This window comes from Notolepis coatsorum, assembly GCF_963971535.1.
Source record: "Notolepis coatsorum genome assembly, chromosome: 19".
In the NCBI taxonomy this organism is placed as follows: Eukaryota; Metazoa; Chordata; class Actinopteri; order Aulopiformes; family Paralepididae; genus Notolepis; species Notolepis coatsorum.
Genome location: NC_140183.1, coordinates 35,517,748 through 35,532,286, shown reverse-complemented (window position 1 = coordinate 35,532,286; position 14,539 = coordinate 35,517,748). Strand labels below are relative to the sequence as shown.

The 14,539-nt window shown below is 39.9% G+C and overlaps 1 protein-coding gene across 2 annotated transcripts in view; it reads right to left on the bottom strand.

Moving 5' to 3' along the window:
- dek (DEK proto-oncogene) overlaps positions 1 to 14,539 on the bottom strand; it is a 70,159-nt gene that overhangs the window by 38,531 nt on the left and 17,089 nt on the right. For both annotated transcript variants that reach the window (XM_084335993.1, XM_084335994.1), the window contains exon 5: positions 9,876 to 9,970. In XM_084335993.1, coding sequence (XP_084192119.1) covers positions 9,876 to 9,970 — 95 coding nt within the window. The remainder of the gene's footprint in view (positions 1 to 9,875; positions 9,971 to 14,539) is intronic.

Sequence of the window (14,539 nt, the reverse complement as noted above, 5' to 3'; positions counted from 1 at the left end):
CATTCATGAAGCGATATAAGAACAGATTTCGTTCTTAACTAGCATTTCCTCTTATTTTGTTCTTACCTGGGATTCAGCAATGTTTTCTTATTGTTGCTTTTCTCTCAGCCAAGACCAAATTCTAAGAGTGGTCGAGAGCACTCTTACCCAGATGAGAAACATTTAAAAAAGCCTACCATTCATAATAATAATAAATTGGATTTATATAGCGCTTTTCCTAATGCTCAAAGAAACTTTACAAAACAAACAATATAATACAATAGTTTTAGTAGATAAAATAAAATATATATAAAAAGGTGAGAGGAAGGAGTTCATGGGTTGAAAGTAGGGATGTCCGATATTATCGGCCTACCGATATTGGCATTAAAATGTAATATCGGAAATGATCGGTATCAGTTTTAAAAAAAAATAATCTTTTTTTTATACATTTATTTCAACTTTATTTACCCAGGCAAGCAAGTAAGAAGAAATTCTGATTTTATTTATTGTCAAAAGTATGCATAATGTATTGTAATTCCACAACAAGATATGTAAGGGATAATGTATGTATGTTGGTATGTACGAGGTCATTGTCACAAAATAATTGACCGACACGGAGTTTAAAATACCGAGCCGCCTCGGCGAGGTGTTTTAAACGTCAGTGAAGGTCAATTATTTTGCGACAATGATCGAGTATAGCTAATGCTATACATTATCCCGCTTATTACATGGCTAACTTACTAACAATATACCTAATTAATTTTACATCGACTCGCAACACTGGTTCTGGCTCCGCTCGTCGCTCCGCCCTGTCATCGCCGGCAGCTTCCCCGGCAGCCGGCAGTGTCTGATTGCACTGATGTCAGTGGGCTTGATTGCGAACAGCTGCGCACAGCGGTCATTATTGTTCCACAGAGGTCCGTTATCGGGTAATATTGGACCTCTGATGCGCGCTATTGACCAATCACAAGCAAGCATTTCGGCGAATGTGAAAACGCCATGTAATAAGTAATGTTAATTACCTGAAATTATTCCGTTTTTGGGGGGGAAACCCTGCATATACCGTAATTCCTCTAATAGTGACCGGTATTCAATTACAAACCGGGTCTCTATTAATGGCCGGGTGCTAGGGATGGGAACCGGTTCCTAATTGGCCGATGCCTGGAACCGTGTGGCTCCTGTGACTTTCGATTCCCTTATCGCTGCCAGGTTTGTCCTACAGTTGCGCAATAACGTTAGCGTTAGCATGTAGCCATGGCAGACTCTATTTGATTCATTAAGGGCCTGGGTTTTGGTAATATGCTCCCGAAATGCTCCCGCTGTTTGGCTACTTCTATGTGCAGTGAAAACTACTTGAATGCTTTAGAACCTAGTCATTGATTTAGTTCAGGGTGAGCTAAAATTAGCCGCGGAGCTAACACTAGCTAACGTGAGCTAACGCTAGTTAAGCTCTCAGAGAGAGATAAACAGCTGACAGCGGATAGTGCAGGTACAAATACAATAAAACAGCGGGTGGGGGCTGTTGTGTAAACCTTGTACTCTTTAGTTCACATATAATAAGAGACGGAGTGTTTGTTTACTAGTCTGTACTCTGTAAGACAGGAAGTACCGTGGTGCAACATACAAATGTGTCCGTGTAGCAACACAAGCAAATACCTTACAGGACAGGGGCCCGGGGAGGGAGCTCTGTGTGTGTGTGTGACAGAAGTCAGAGGAATAACGACCTGTTATTCAATAGATTAAATTAGTTTAAGAATAAAAAAATAAATACATTTTAAGAGAATCTCAAATACATTATTTTATTTAAGTGTAGGCTATAGTTAATGTTTTATTTTTTACAGTTTTTGTATTTTTCTGACATGGTAAATGGCTGCTTTTTTATATAGCGCTTTTATCCAAAGCGCTTTACAATTTGTTCCTTACATTTTACCCAATCACTCACACATTCACACAACGACGGCGGAGGCAACCATGCAAGGTGCCAACCTGCTCATCGGGAGCAGTTAGGGGTTAAGTGTCTTGCTCAAGGACATATCGACACGCTTCCCGGGAGGAGCGGGAATCGAACCGGGAACCTCCGGATTGCCAGACGACTGCTCTACCTCCCGAGCCACTGTCGCCCCTGACATGGGGGCTCAAGAATAAATGACAATCAGAAATGTCAAGTTGCATGTTGTTATTCTAACCAGCTTAGTTCTGTTGCATTTCCAATTTATTTATTTAAATTATAAATTGATCAGGTATCGATAAGGGAATCGATAAGCAGAATCGATAATGGAATCGTATCGATAAAATCCTATCAATTCCCATCCCTACCGGGTGCGCTCTTGAGCTAAGCAATTATAAGCCGACCTCCTAATACAAGCCGGGTTACTAATATACTGAGCTGCATACTGAAAGTTACTTGAGTTCACTTTGAAAACGTTGAAATGACCAGTGACCACCTGTAATTGCACTGTTTACTATTTCATACAGTACTTGGTTTCAATAAATGAACCCAGTACATACATGGGTTCAAACTGACACAAAATGTTGATTTATTCATTATGATCCGTTTGAAAATTTGAAATATAAGCCTCTCTCTTATACATGCCTCCTCCTAATAAAAGCCTGGTACCCGCTACAGTTTAAGCAAATACAAGCCCGGGTCACTATTAGAGGAATTACGGTATATCGGTAATAAGAGTTGGACAATAAAAGATCATGTTGATGGCGGCCAGAAAAGCAATAACAAGACTGTGGTACAAAGAAGACCCACCGACAATAGCACAATGGGTAGGAATAGTGGAAGAGATACAGGATATGGAGAGGATAACACACATGCTGAGGTTACAGGAAGAGAAATTTGGAGAAAGATGGGGAAAGTGGGAGGATTACAAGGGGAACGAAAACGACATCACAGAGGAAGAACCAAATACATCACAAGAGGGCGAAGGGTAAAGGAGGAAAGAGGTTCAAAGAGGGTCTCTGAACCCATGTCACACACTTAATGTTTTCTAATTTAATTTTTGTTTAAGATATGACAATTGTTTTATGTTTTTTCCAATTCATTATTTATGTATGTGAATACGGTATTTGCTTAAGTCAGTATTTTTTATTTTTCGTCTTTTGGGTATTAAATTTTTTCTTTATTATTTATGTCTGTTTAATAGTGTTGTTGATGTTATTGTATATGTTGTGTTGTTCGTCTATAAATGTTCAATACAAATTTAAGTTAAAAAAAAAAAAAAAAGTTGGACAATATCGGTATAAAAGCCAATATCGAACATCCCTAGTTGAAAGCAAACCATTGGTCAATTGCCCCCAAATACGACTTTATAAACCCAGAACTTTTCAATAATTATTATTATTATTATAACTTATTGTGTGCGTTCTGCTTCTGAAATGGATTATATATTGCTGTTAGAACAGTTAAGATGCTGGCTGCCCAGGCCGTACGCATATTTACAACCACTCCTCTCCTCTCCTCTCTTCTCTTCTCTGCTCCACACCTAAAGTTCTGAGCTCACTCTGGGTTTTAGCCACAGGGACCTTTCAGAGAGAGATGACAGGTGACAGATCCGGTATTATAGGTTCGGAAATACCGGATCTGTCACCGGTCATCTCTCTCTGAAAGGAGAGCGCATAGGATCAGCGGCATATACATATCAGTATACTGCGCGATTGGTTCTTGACAAGCGCGCAGTCGTTCAGTATTGACAAAGCCTACTTTGCTGGAACGATTTATTTCGCACTATACAATGCGTATACGTATAAGTAGGGCTGTCGCGGTAACCGCATCACCACAGGTTATCAAGGCACCCACGGATGGAGAACAAACAACCGCTGTCCGTTTTCCAGTAGCATGAGCTAAATTCACGTTTCCATACAGTTTACAACTCACCGTTGAAATCAGGATTTATTTTCATATCCCGGACTCGAGCGGGAGCCCCCAATGTATACCTTTTCCTGTATTAATCTGAACCGTAGTAGAGTACAGGGGAGCATTCTCCTAACACTCCAGGGCCGAAGTGCCGGTCATGTAACGTGCTTGTTATAACTAGCCGGACTTCTGGGTAATTCCCTCTGTAAGGTGGTCACAGTAGACCAGGAAATTGTTCTCTCAAGAACTGGGCATTTATTTCCGTTTGCAGCTCTCTATTCTTAATGTTATTGACTAACGTTACACGCAAATTAAGCGCTGCCTCTCTCTACTGTTCCCACTACACTCAAACTACATTAACGTTTCCCTACTCTCATTTCGTTAACGTTAAGCTATCATTCATAGCTATTATGGTCTGTAATGTCAACTGGATAATGTTAGCTTTGTTTGCAAACGTTAGCGAACGTTAACTATCTATATTATAACGTTAGCCAGTTTCCCCCCATGAACAATGACACAAGTTGTGATATTGTTATTGACTAACGTTACACGCAAATTAAGTGCTGCCTCTCTCTACCGTCCCCACTACACTCTGACTACATCAACGTTTCCCTACTCTCACTTCGTTAATGTTAGCTAACGTTATCATAGCTATTATGATCTGTAATGTCAACTGGATAACGTTAGCTTAGTTTTGCAAACGTGAGTTGGAGAAGGGATGTGTGACTGACTATTCGCTGCTTGCGTGGACCTATATATATCCCACAACGCATCACTCTTAAGGAGCAGGCAACACCCTACTACTTTTGTCACATTTCATAATGTTGAGGGACAAATGGATACATTTGAAATAGTTTCGGGACTCCTACGACCCTAGATTTTTTTTTAATAATGATCACGGGTAAACTCGCACGTCTTAATAATAAAATAAATATATACAGGTATATAAATCTTTTATTTTTAAGAATAAAAAATAAATTTTTATGATTTTTTTTAATACAAGTGCTGTACCACCACATCCCGCAGTGATTAGCCACACACACAACCGCGTGAGAAAATGTCATACCGCGACAGCCCTACGTATAACTAAGTACAAGTATAAGTCTTTATTTGTCATCAGATGAGACGTGCGTGTGTAATTTTTAGATCAGTCGCAAATTGCTTCTTGTTGAATGGATGAGACAGGGGGATCAGATGCCGAACCACGGCTGTTTTACACGCCTCATAAGGAGATGGTGAGCGTGTCTGTATGCAAATGAATTGAGCACGAACGGGCATTTCAGTTTAAGAACGAGTGGGATTAATCATGTAAGACACCTGGGTAAGCACAGATTTGGACGTTAAGAACGGCTTGATGAATGTGGCGGTGGCTTTTCTTATTGTTCTCTTAACAAGCAAGAATATAAGAAAAATTATTGTTGAATGAGGCCCAATGATTGGAAGGAAGATGAAACAAGAAGCTATCTATTATTTATAAAGCATTTAAAAAGAAACATGCCAAAATTAGACTCAGACTTAAGGCGAGACACTGCAGGTGAATAGGCAAATATACTTTTTTTGTTGATTTTGAGATTTTGTTATATTTTGCTTCCTAAACATGTCTTCTATGAAACTAGTGACAATAAAACGTCAATAACACACATTTAGTTGTTTATTTTACATAATTTTGCCTTATTGCATCCATAAATGTGCACATATTTAATGGGGAAGTGCCTCATTTGCATATATAAACATACATTTCAGAAAACTTGCAATATATTTTTTCTTAGTTTATATGTACATAACAAATTGGGAAAGTTTCATAGTGATATCTATTCAAATATGTTTTGCCTATTAGGGGGTACTACACTGTACTACACTGTTTGTAGCCTGTGTGTAGTTCTGTTCAGTTCAATAACATCATTATTATTATTCAGTTATCAGGCATGTGTTTAGGTTGTCTATTACTAATGGTTTGATTAGGTATTGTGTTTGTAAATATCTGTTTAAAAAAAAAAGTATGGCATTTTACAATACAGAACTTTGAAGGCGTTTTCCCAAAAATGAGTTTTAAGAGTTTTTCCTCATACTCTGAGCCAGAAATCTCCACTTCAGTAGCACTCACATACACCAAACCTTCCAGTTCTATTCATATCTATGTTCTGAAGGTATTTACAGAAGGGTTTGTTGATATCGCATTCATACCCTGATTTATATCACATTTTATTCCTAAAAACATGGCGAAATATGGAATTTCACCATAAAAATGGACTGAATGGAGTATTTTCTGATTTATGGAGTGATAAAAAGAGATATCCAAAATCCCCTCTGTAATAACCTTTGGCTCTAATATGTCAACTAAATGAAACTATAATTTTGAAAATGGCTTTATCCAATGTTCAGATTTCTGTCCTGGAATTATATGCAAATTAGTGCATATTTAAGTAGATAATGCCTCATTTGCATATTTAAACATACAATTTCAGAAAACTTGTAATACAAAAAAGTCTTGTCTTAATATAAGTAATCAACTGGGGAAGTTTCATTGTGATATCTATTAGTTAATTTTTTTACCCTATTCACCTGCAGTGTCTCCCCTTAAGGAGAACCATCTTATAAATGGCCTTTTCCAGTGTTTAGCATTATTTTCTAGCTATGTGGACTTATATTAATAGGATCTGTGTCTCCAATTCTCAATTTGGCGCATTCTTCCAATTCTCATCTCACAATATTGTCCCTCACTCAAGTGAGTCATCTTTTTTTTTATCCACTTTTTCTCCCATCCCAATTTCGTGATTCCAATTCTTCCCTCCCGTCTTGAACGTTGCTAGACTATGCCTCACACTGGTCGGCTGTAGTGAGGATAGAAGCCTTGCATCACGTGTCCCCTCTGGTACACGAGGAGGCAGCCTGTCGCATCTTTTCACCAGACAGCTCAAACTCTGTGGCGAGGAGTAACGCGTGGGAGGCTCACGCTGCCCCCGATACTTCCTGTTTCTGCTGTACAGGCGTCACCCAACCGACCTGTAGGAGTCGCTGTCCACAACGTCCAATCCCCACCCACCGGCTTTCCCACCCTCTAACACTGCCAATTGTGTTAGTATGACGGCCGGCCAAGCCGGTAGCAACGCCGAGAGCTGGGCTCGATACCAGCATATCCTGCATTAGTGGCGAGCGCCTTGCCCACTGCGCCACTCAAGTGAGTCATCTGAAATTTAGCGTATCTGTGATGTCAGAGGTTTCTCATCTGCATAATAACGCCCGCCCCATCTATGCTTGTAGCCAACTGCCAGCTATGCTTGTAGTCAACTGCCAGCTATGCATCTATGCTTGTAGCCAACTGCCAGCTATGCATCTATGCTTGTAGCCAACTGCCAGCTATGCATCTATGCTTGTAGCCAACTGCCAGCTATGCATCTATGCTTGTAGCCAACTGCCAGCCACCTGTATTACTCATTAAGAGAGACCGCTTGGCCCCTGCATGTCAATGTCTCTCTCTCTCTCTCTCTCTGTCACTCAAATCGCATTCCGAGTATGGGCGGAGCCCAGCCTCAAAACGGCTTAAAATTTTGAGGTAGAGTACTTGATTAAAAATACAAAACAATAAATAAAGAAAATTAAATACTTACGTGTTCCATAAACTCACAGGAATTGTGTAAAATTGCCCAAATAGTGAAAGAAATAGTAAAATAGTTCCCCTTTAACACTTTGATCGCCATGGTTAAATTCATAATTTACCATCCCTAGCCAGCTCTATTTGTCTATGGAGAAGTTCCCCTTCTTTGCAGGGCTATAACTTTTTAAATTGTATTGCTAAATTGACATTATTATGGCCCATTCAATGTCCTATATCTATTGTTCAGGGTGTAGCAACGTTATACTTTTTCATTCACATATTCATACTAAAATACGGTCTAAAGTATAAGTATGTTTTTATCGTTTTCTGCAGCTTTCTCCAGAACTTGATTTATAGCCCCAAATGCATTATATTGATGATGAAATAGTTTGATAGCGATCGGTGCCAGATAAAAAATGTCAACTGGAGGTGGTTCTAGAAGTTACTACTTATCATCTGATGTTGACCGGATGGGCGGGGGGTCGTTTATAATTCCGTGGGCAACGTTAGATGATTCTTCTAGTGTGGGTGATATGATCATCAGAGCAGTTTATATCGAACACGGTAATAATAAACGCTGAAACTTACCCCAGTCTCCTCGGGCCGTTGGGCGATCAGCTTGGAGTAGACAGTTTTCTATTATGGGATGTTGATCTAGATTAACCATTTCCAGGTTGTATAATACTATATACGTCCAAATAACGTTGTTTATTGAGTTAGGGCGAGCGATTGATTATCCAGTGTGTCGAGATAGAGTCCTGCTAACGATCGTGAGTGCCCGGACGAAATATGGGTGAGCACTTCCTGTTTGGCGCGTCACTTCCTGTTGGGCGATCTGCCGATCGGCCACCAGATGGCGCTATTGAACCGTTAGAGAGTTGAGTGGAGCTCAGCAGTATATCTCAGGTCCCCGGAGGAGAAATATGATTTCGATCACAGATTTTTAAAATATTGATATCAAAGACGTGTTACGGCGTCTTCGGCAGAATGAGCATGGCGGGCAATGATGAGTTTCGGCGTTTCCGGCGATTAAAGTGTTAAAGGGATAGTTCTGTGGTACATAAAGTGGTATGGAACTTGCCAGTCGTGTAATCAATACATAGCCATTAGCTGACTTACTGAGTCCTGTGTTCTGAGCGAGCTGTGTTCTGAGCGAGTGGGGCAGCTTCAGACTGGGCCTGCTAACAAAAAGGTTAAGCAACACCACAACATGCAAACAAAGGTTTTAACCATCCACAACAGAATGAAACAGTCCTTGTGCATTTCCAGTACTTGATTCTTGACCAACATGAATGACATCTTGGAACTAGCTAGCTCGATAGCCCCAGTGCATAATAATACACTGGCCTTCTTCAAGAAACAATATAGCTCCAAGATATTGCATCAGTGAAAATAATCAAGCATAGCCAATATAAATGGGCTGTTGTTTTCTATTGTGGATGGTTAAAACCTCAGTTTGCATGTTGTGGTAAAAAATTGTTACCGGACAACATGTGCTGCTCGTCTGATGCTGCCCGGCTTGCTTGGAACACAGCCAGAACTTCCCAGTGTGCTGCCCGACTCGCCCAGAACACAGCCAGAACCACCTGAAGCTGCTCTACTCGCCCAGAATCATCTGAAGCTGCTCTACTCGCCCAGAACACAGCCAGAACCATCTGAAGCTGTTCTACTCACTCAGAACATAGCCAGAACTTCGACCACGGAACTCAGTAAATCAGCTAATGACTGTGCATCGATTACACTACTAGCAAGTATTTCATATTTGTCAATTTGAGGGTTAATCTGTCTGCTTACTGTATTCTCCCCTTGCCAACACAAAATGTTACAGACGCCAAACACGAGTGAGATCACAGATGTTGTCGCTCCAAAATATTTAGCAGTATCTACGTTTTCTTCCAATTTCTTCTCTGGGGAACAAAAACGTGCAACTGTGAGGTGAATTCAACTCACCCCGTTTGAAATAGTTAATATTCTCTGTTTTATGAACAAGTAAGGCTGCCACCAAAAGTATGTGGTTTAGACAACAGCCGTTATGGATAACAATTTCTCAGGGGCAATTAGCATGATCGGTAAGCGAGCTAGAGAGAAATACATACATACAAAGGAATTGCCAGCACTCCCAGAAATGTCCTTTTAGGTGCTTTTATTTCATGGGCCCAGGCAGCAAGGTACACGTTTACACAGCCTTCCTCAGCGTTAGAATGGACAAAGTAGAAGTGACCTCTTGTATAGTAATCTACAGATGAGGCACAGTAAACAGTTATGTATAGACAATGCATCTAATTTGTATAAGAAATAGATCCATCTAATTAAACCCTAATTTCCGTGAGTGCCAGCAATAAACCGCACACCCGGTAAGAAACTATTGGATACCCCGATACTGAAACATTCTAAAAGCACTCAAATTATAAAACAATTAAATGGTTGGTTCTTTCGCACCTGGACATTTTTTCCCGCTTTTTAGTGTAGGCTTCAGTGTCCACCTCAAACGGGAACCCGTTGAACAGTCGCATGTTTTTCCTCATTGTGGCCATCTGAAAAAAATTATAAACAATCATTTGACATTTATTTCAATAATTTGCTTTTAAAAAAGGTAGAGATGATGCATCAATATCACATTTTCACTGCCGGTATATAGATTCGATCAGTTACTTTAACTAGAGCCATATAAAATCCGCGTTCACGGAATCACGGAATTGACCAATAAAAATGCAAAACGTGGAATATTGTAGAATTTGGCCTAATCTGGACTGAAATTCCGTTTTTGGGTGGAACGTTTGGTGCAAAGCAAATATGACCGGGGAGGCGGGGACGCTAGAGCGGGTTACACACAACATGCAGCAGTGCTCAAGCGTCTGGCTGCTTTGATGTTAAGATCGTCAAGAAGCTAAGAAATTCCACAATAAGCCCTCAATTCAGAGCAGAACAGTATCCTAATGACTTTTATGCCTCCGGCGATAAGGTGTTTTGCCAATTCTGTCAACGTTTCGTGGATTGGACCCGCAAAAACACGTGCGACACTATTGTGATTAAATAGCTACCGGTATGTAACGTTAGGACATAGGACTATAGATGGAAATGATAGCTTCTAGCTAAATCTAGTGCACCCATCCATTTGTTTAATGCAAACGATTGTCATTATACACAGTCCTTTATAAACGAAATAAACTAAAGGTGCCTAAATTATGCATTACTATATTTCATCACAATATAATAGATATAGCTAGGCTACTGACATTGTCATTGTGATAATGTCAGTAGTAGCTAGCTGTATCTATTGTTTACACTTGAAATGTGTATTTTTATTTTGTCACAATATTATTTGAAAATTATTGTGTAAAATTGAACTGTATTTCTGAGTTGCAGCACTTAAAAACATTATATCTTATTCAATTGTGGACATTTATTCATTCCCACTTATTAGACACTATTTCTGATGGTAAAATGAGCATAAAAAGCAAAATACAGAATTCTGAAATATTAAAACGGAACAAACAGAATTTGGGAAAAGATTTAATGGAATTTGGAAAATAATAAAACGGATTTCATATGGCTCTACTTTAACTCAACAGTATAGGCTTAGACTACTCATTTTGGGGACATAGTATTTATATATAATACATTTGTTCATCAATTAAAATGTTCTGTTACAAGTGGCTCTATATCTTGGCATCTTTAGTATTGGGGAAATTCTCCCGATATGATTCCCTATTTTAGCCAGGTACCCAATACCAGTATGTGTCGGTGCATCCCTACCTAAAGGGATACGCTTCTTAAAAATGTGAGTCATTTAAGTCCATCCAGAAAGCACTAGGGATGGAACGGTTCATGTAAAAAATCTGAACTCTGATTACAGCGGAAAAGAGAAATAAAAGTTATTCAGACATGCCCCCTTATAAAAGCCACCTATAAATTAACAAATAATTTCAAATGGACAAGTATGTGTTCCTTATGCTTTCAGCTAATTCATTGAAGGCTAAACATGTTTTCTTTTACCAAATATGATTTGAAATAGCAATGTAATATTTTCTCCCCATTGAACCATAATTCTCAATTCATGATAAAAATCACACTAACTTTTTTTTTTATAGTCTACTTTTTCTCCCATTTTTTTATTTGTTCTCCCATCCCCAATTTCGTATCGTCCAATTCTATCCTCCCCTGTCTCGAACGCTGTTAGGCCATGCCTCCCACAGGCCGGCTGCAATGTGGACAAAGCCTTGCATCACATGTCCCCTCCGCCTCTGGTACACGAGGAGGCAGCCGTCGCATCTTTTCACCTGCAGTGTGATCTCTCAGCGGCGAGGGTCTGCGACTGCGTGGGAGGGTCACGCCGCCCCCGTTGCTTCCCGATTCTGCTGCGCAGGCGCACCAACCGACCTGTAGGAGTCGCTGTCCACAACGTCCGATCCCCACCCAGTGTCTCTCGCATTGGTGACGAGCGCTTAGTCCGCTGCGCCACCCAGCCGCCCAAAATCACACTAACTTCTGAAATATCTCACCTATATTGTAATAAGTTATGAAAAAGAGACTGAGATATCTCAACTACACTCTTTAATATGTTAGGACAGGGGTCAGCTATCAAAAGAACCACTCGCACACAATCCCAATCAGCCCCCTTCTCTGTTCCCTCTCCCTCCTCCACATTTTACATGCAAGGCATTTAGCCCGATTGTCCCAGAGTGACAACAAGTGCAACAGTGGAACCAGCTCAAAGTCTTTGTATCACCATCATAGTTACCGAGGGCAAATGGACTGAGTGTTGTAGCCTGAGAACAAGTAGATACAAATAACAACAGCTTCCAGGTGGGTTACTGAGCGGACCTTTACATGTGCAGTACAGTAGGCTCCTCGTCCTCCTAGTGCAGGGGTCAGCAACCTTTACTATCAAAAGAGCCACTTTTTCCCCCTCCCACAAAATAAAATGCTCAGGGAGCCACACAACCTATTTACCCTTAAAATGAAGATAACACGGTGTATAACATTTTATATATCCCCAAGCATACCCCACATTTAGCATAAAACGCCTAACAATTGCATACCCAAAGTAATTTGCTATGTATTATACTTTATATTTATAGCACAGTTTGTTGCATTAATGGAATTATAAAGCAACAAAAAGATTTTTTTTTAACTTTTTATTGCTGTTTTAACAAAGGAAAACCTCACTCTTATGAAGGAGAAAAAAACACTGGTGTCTGTAGACCGACTTTGAAATAAAACCCTGAACTATTCAGGTATATTTAAGTCCTTCGCTTATTTGTGGAACATTTATAAAATAAAAAGTAGTCCACTTTGAAAAAAAGACTACCATGTGTAGACCTACTTTGAAATAAAACACAGAAAAGGAGAAAAAACACTGGCACCTCAGGGCTCTACAGTGCGACCATATTGCTCGCATTTGCCCCTAGAAATGTGTGTGTGCGAACCGGAAAAATCAATTACTCGCACGGTGTGCGAGTGAAGATTACAGCCTCAGTCGTGCTTTTCTCTCTCCGCTGATAATTGTTCAAAAACTACAAGTCCCACATTGCACTCAAGCCAACGGTCCAATCACAGTAGAGTGACGTGACTTGTTTATAAAAAAAAGAAAAAAAAAAGAAAAAAAGGGAAATATGACCAATCGGAAGCTCTCATTTGCTTTTTTACTTCCTGAAAGTCCGCCATTGCGATATGCGAGTTTTCCGAGACAGTAACTTATTCTAGTCTTACCAATCATAGCCGTCAACATTTCGATTTGAGAAAACGTGCACGTTTTAGCGCCGCCCCTTCTCCTGGCCCGCCCCCTCCCACCCAGCCCCGCCCCCTCCCAATGGAGCTGCCTCGTCGCTGCCATCTGCTGGTCAAAACCTGTATGTACCCAGCCATTCGTTGTAGGGTAACGCTCCTACTTAGAGTGTAAATGCTATGTAAATTATGGTTTTGTTGAACATTTGTATTTCACAGGAGAGAAACTGTATTCAAAGAAAGCTATTAAAATAGTCTTTGAATCTAAATATACTTTCTTTGTGTTGATTTTACATTAATTCCATGATTTTACTCAAGTAAATATCTGTTACAAGCTTCGGTTTTATGTAGAAAAATGCTGTTTTTAATCTAGATTAATCTAGATTGATTACAGAAAATTGTGAGATTGATTAGTTAATTTTTTTTATCTATTGGCGGCGCTGGTGTATATTATATATATATATATATATATATCGGTATATGTGTATGTGTATATATGTAATGTGTGTATATATGTCAGAGAATCAGCCCCTTGCGTCCTTAGTGTAAAGCATATGACATGGTGTATGTTTGTTCATTGATGTGACAGTGTCTGGCAACATACTATTGTTCTTTTTATTTCTTTGTGTTTGTGATTTGTCTTGATGTGTTTGTGAAACTATAAAAGCAATCAATCAATGTATTACCATAGTGTCTTTATACCTTCATCACTGTGAAGGTATACCTATGACCAAATACCTATGGTCATTAATTTAGCAGTGGGAATATCATTTTGGAACAGTGTGTGTCTACAGAGAAATGTGAGATAGAAAAAAAGCCAATGCGATTTTGTGTTTTTCCTCAATATCTCTGCAATGCCTGCGAGTTACCAGTAACTGTATTTGTCATACCATGACAATTCACGACAACTTTTAAAACGGATCAATTATTATTTATAAATCGCATTCAGGAAATTGGGCGTCAGAGTGAAGGAGGGGGACGCGTGAACCTTACAGGGGAGGCGCAGAGCAAACGGCTGATCACCAAGACATTTACACATTCCTGCATCACATACACAGTAACTTTGTATTGTTTTATCCACAGAAGATTTGCAAACCCTTTGTTCCAGAGACAAAAGCCACAGAGTGGGCAATCAAGAGACACTGGCTAAGTTGATTTGACACCCTCGGTGCCGCATCAGTCTCTCCCCTGAGCTCTGAGCAAATCCGCTCGCTGTTTTGTTCTTATTCTTCTTCGGCTCGCAACCGTCTACCGGTCTGACTTCCTGTGCTAACGGTCTAATCTACACTGCTGCCACCTGCCGTCACGGAGGAGAATTGCAGCCATTTTGTAAAAAATAATAAGTACAAAATACGTACCAATCCGTGAGCCGTGAA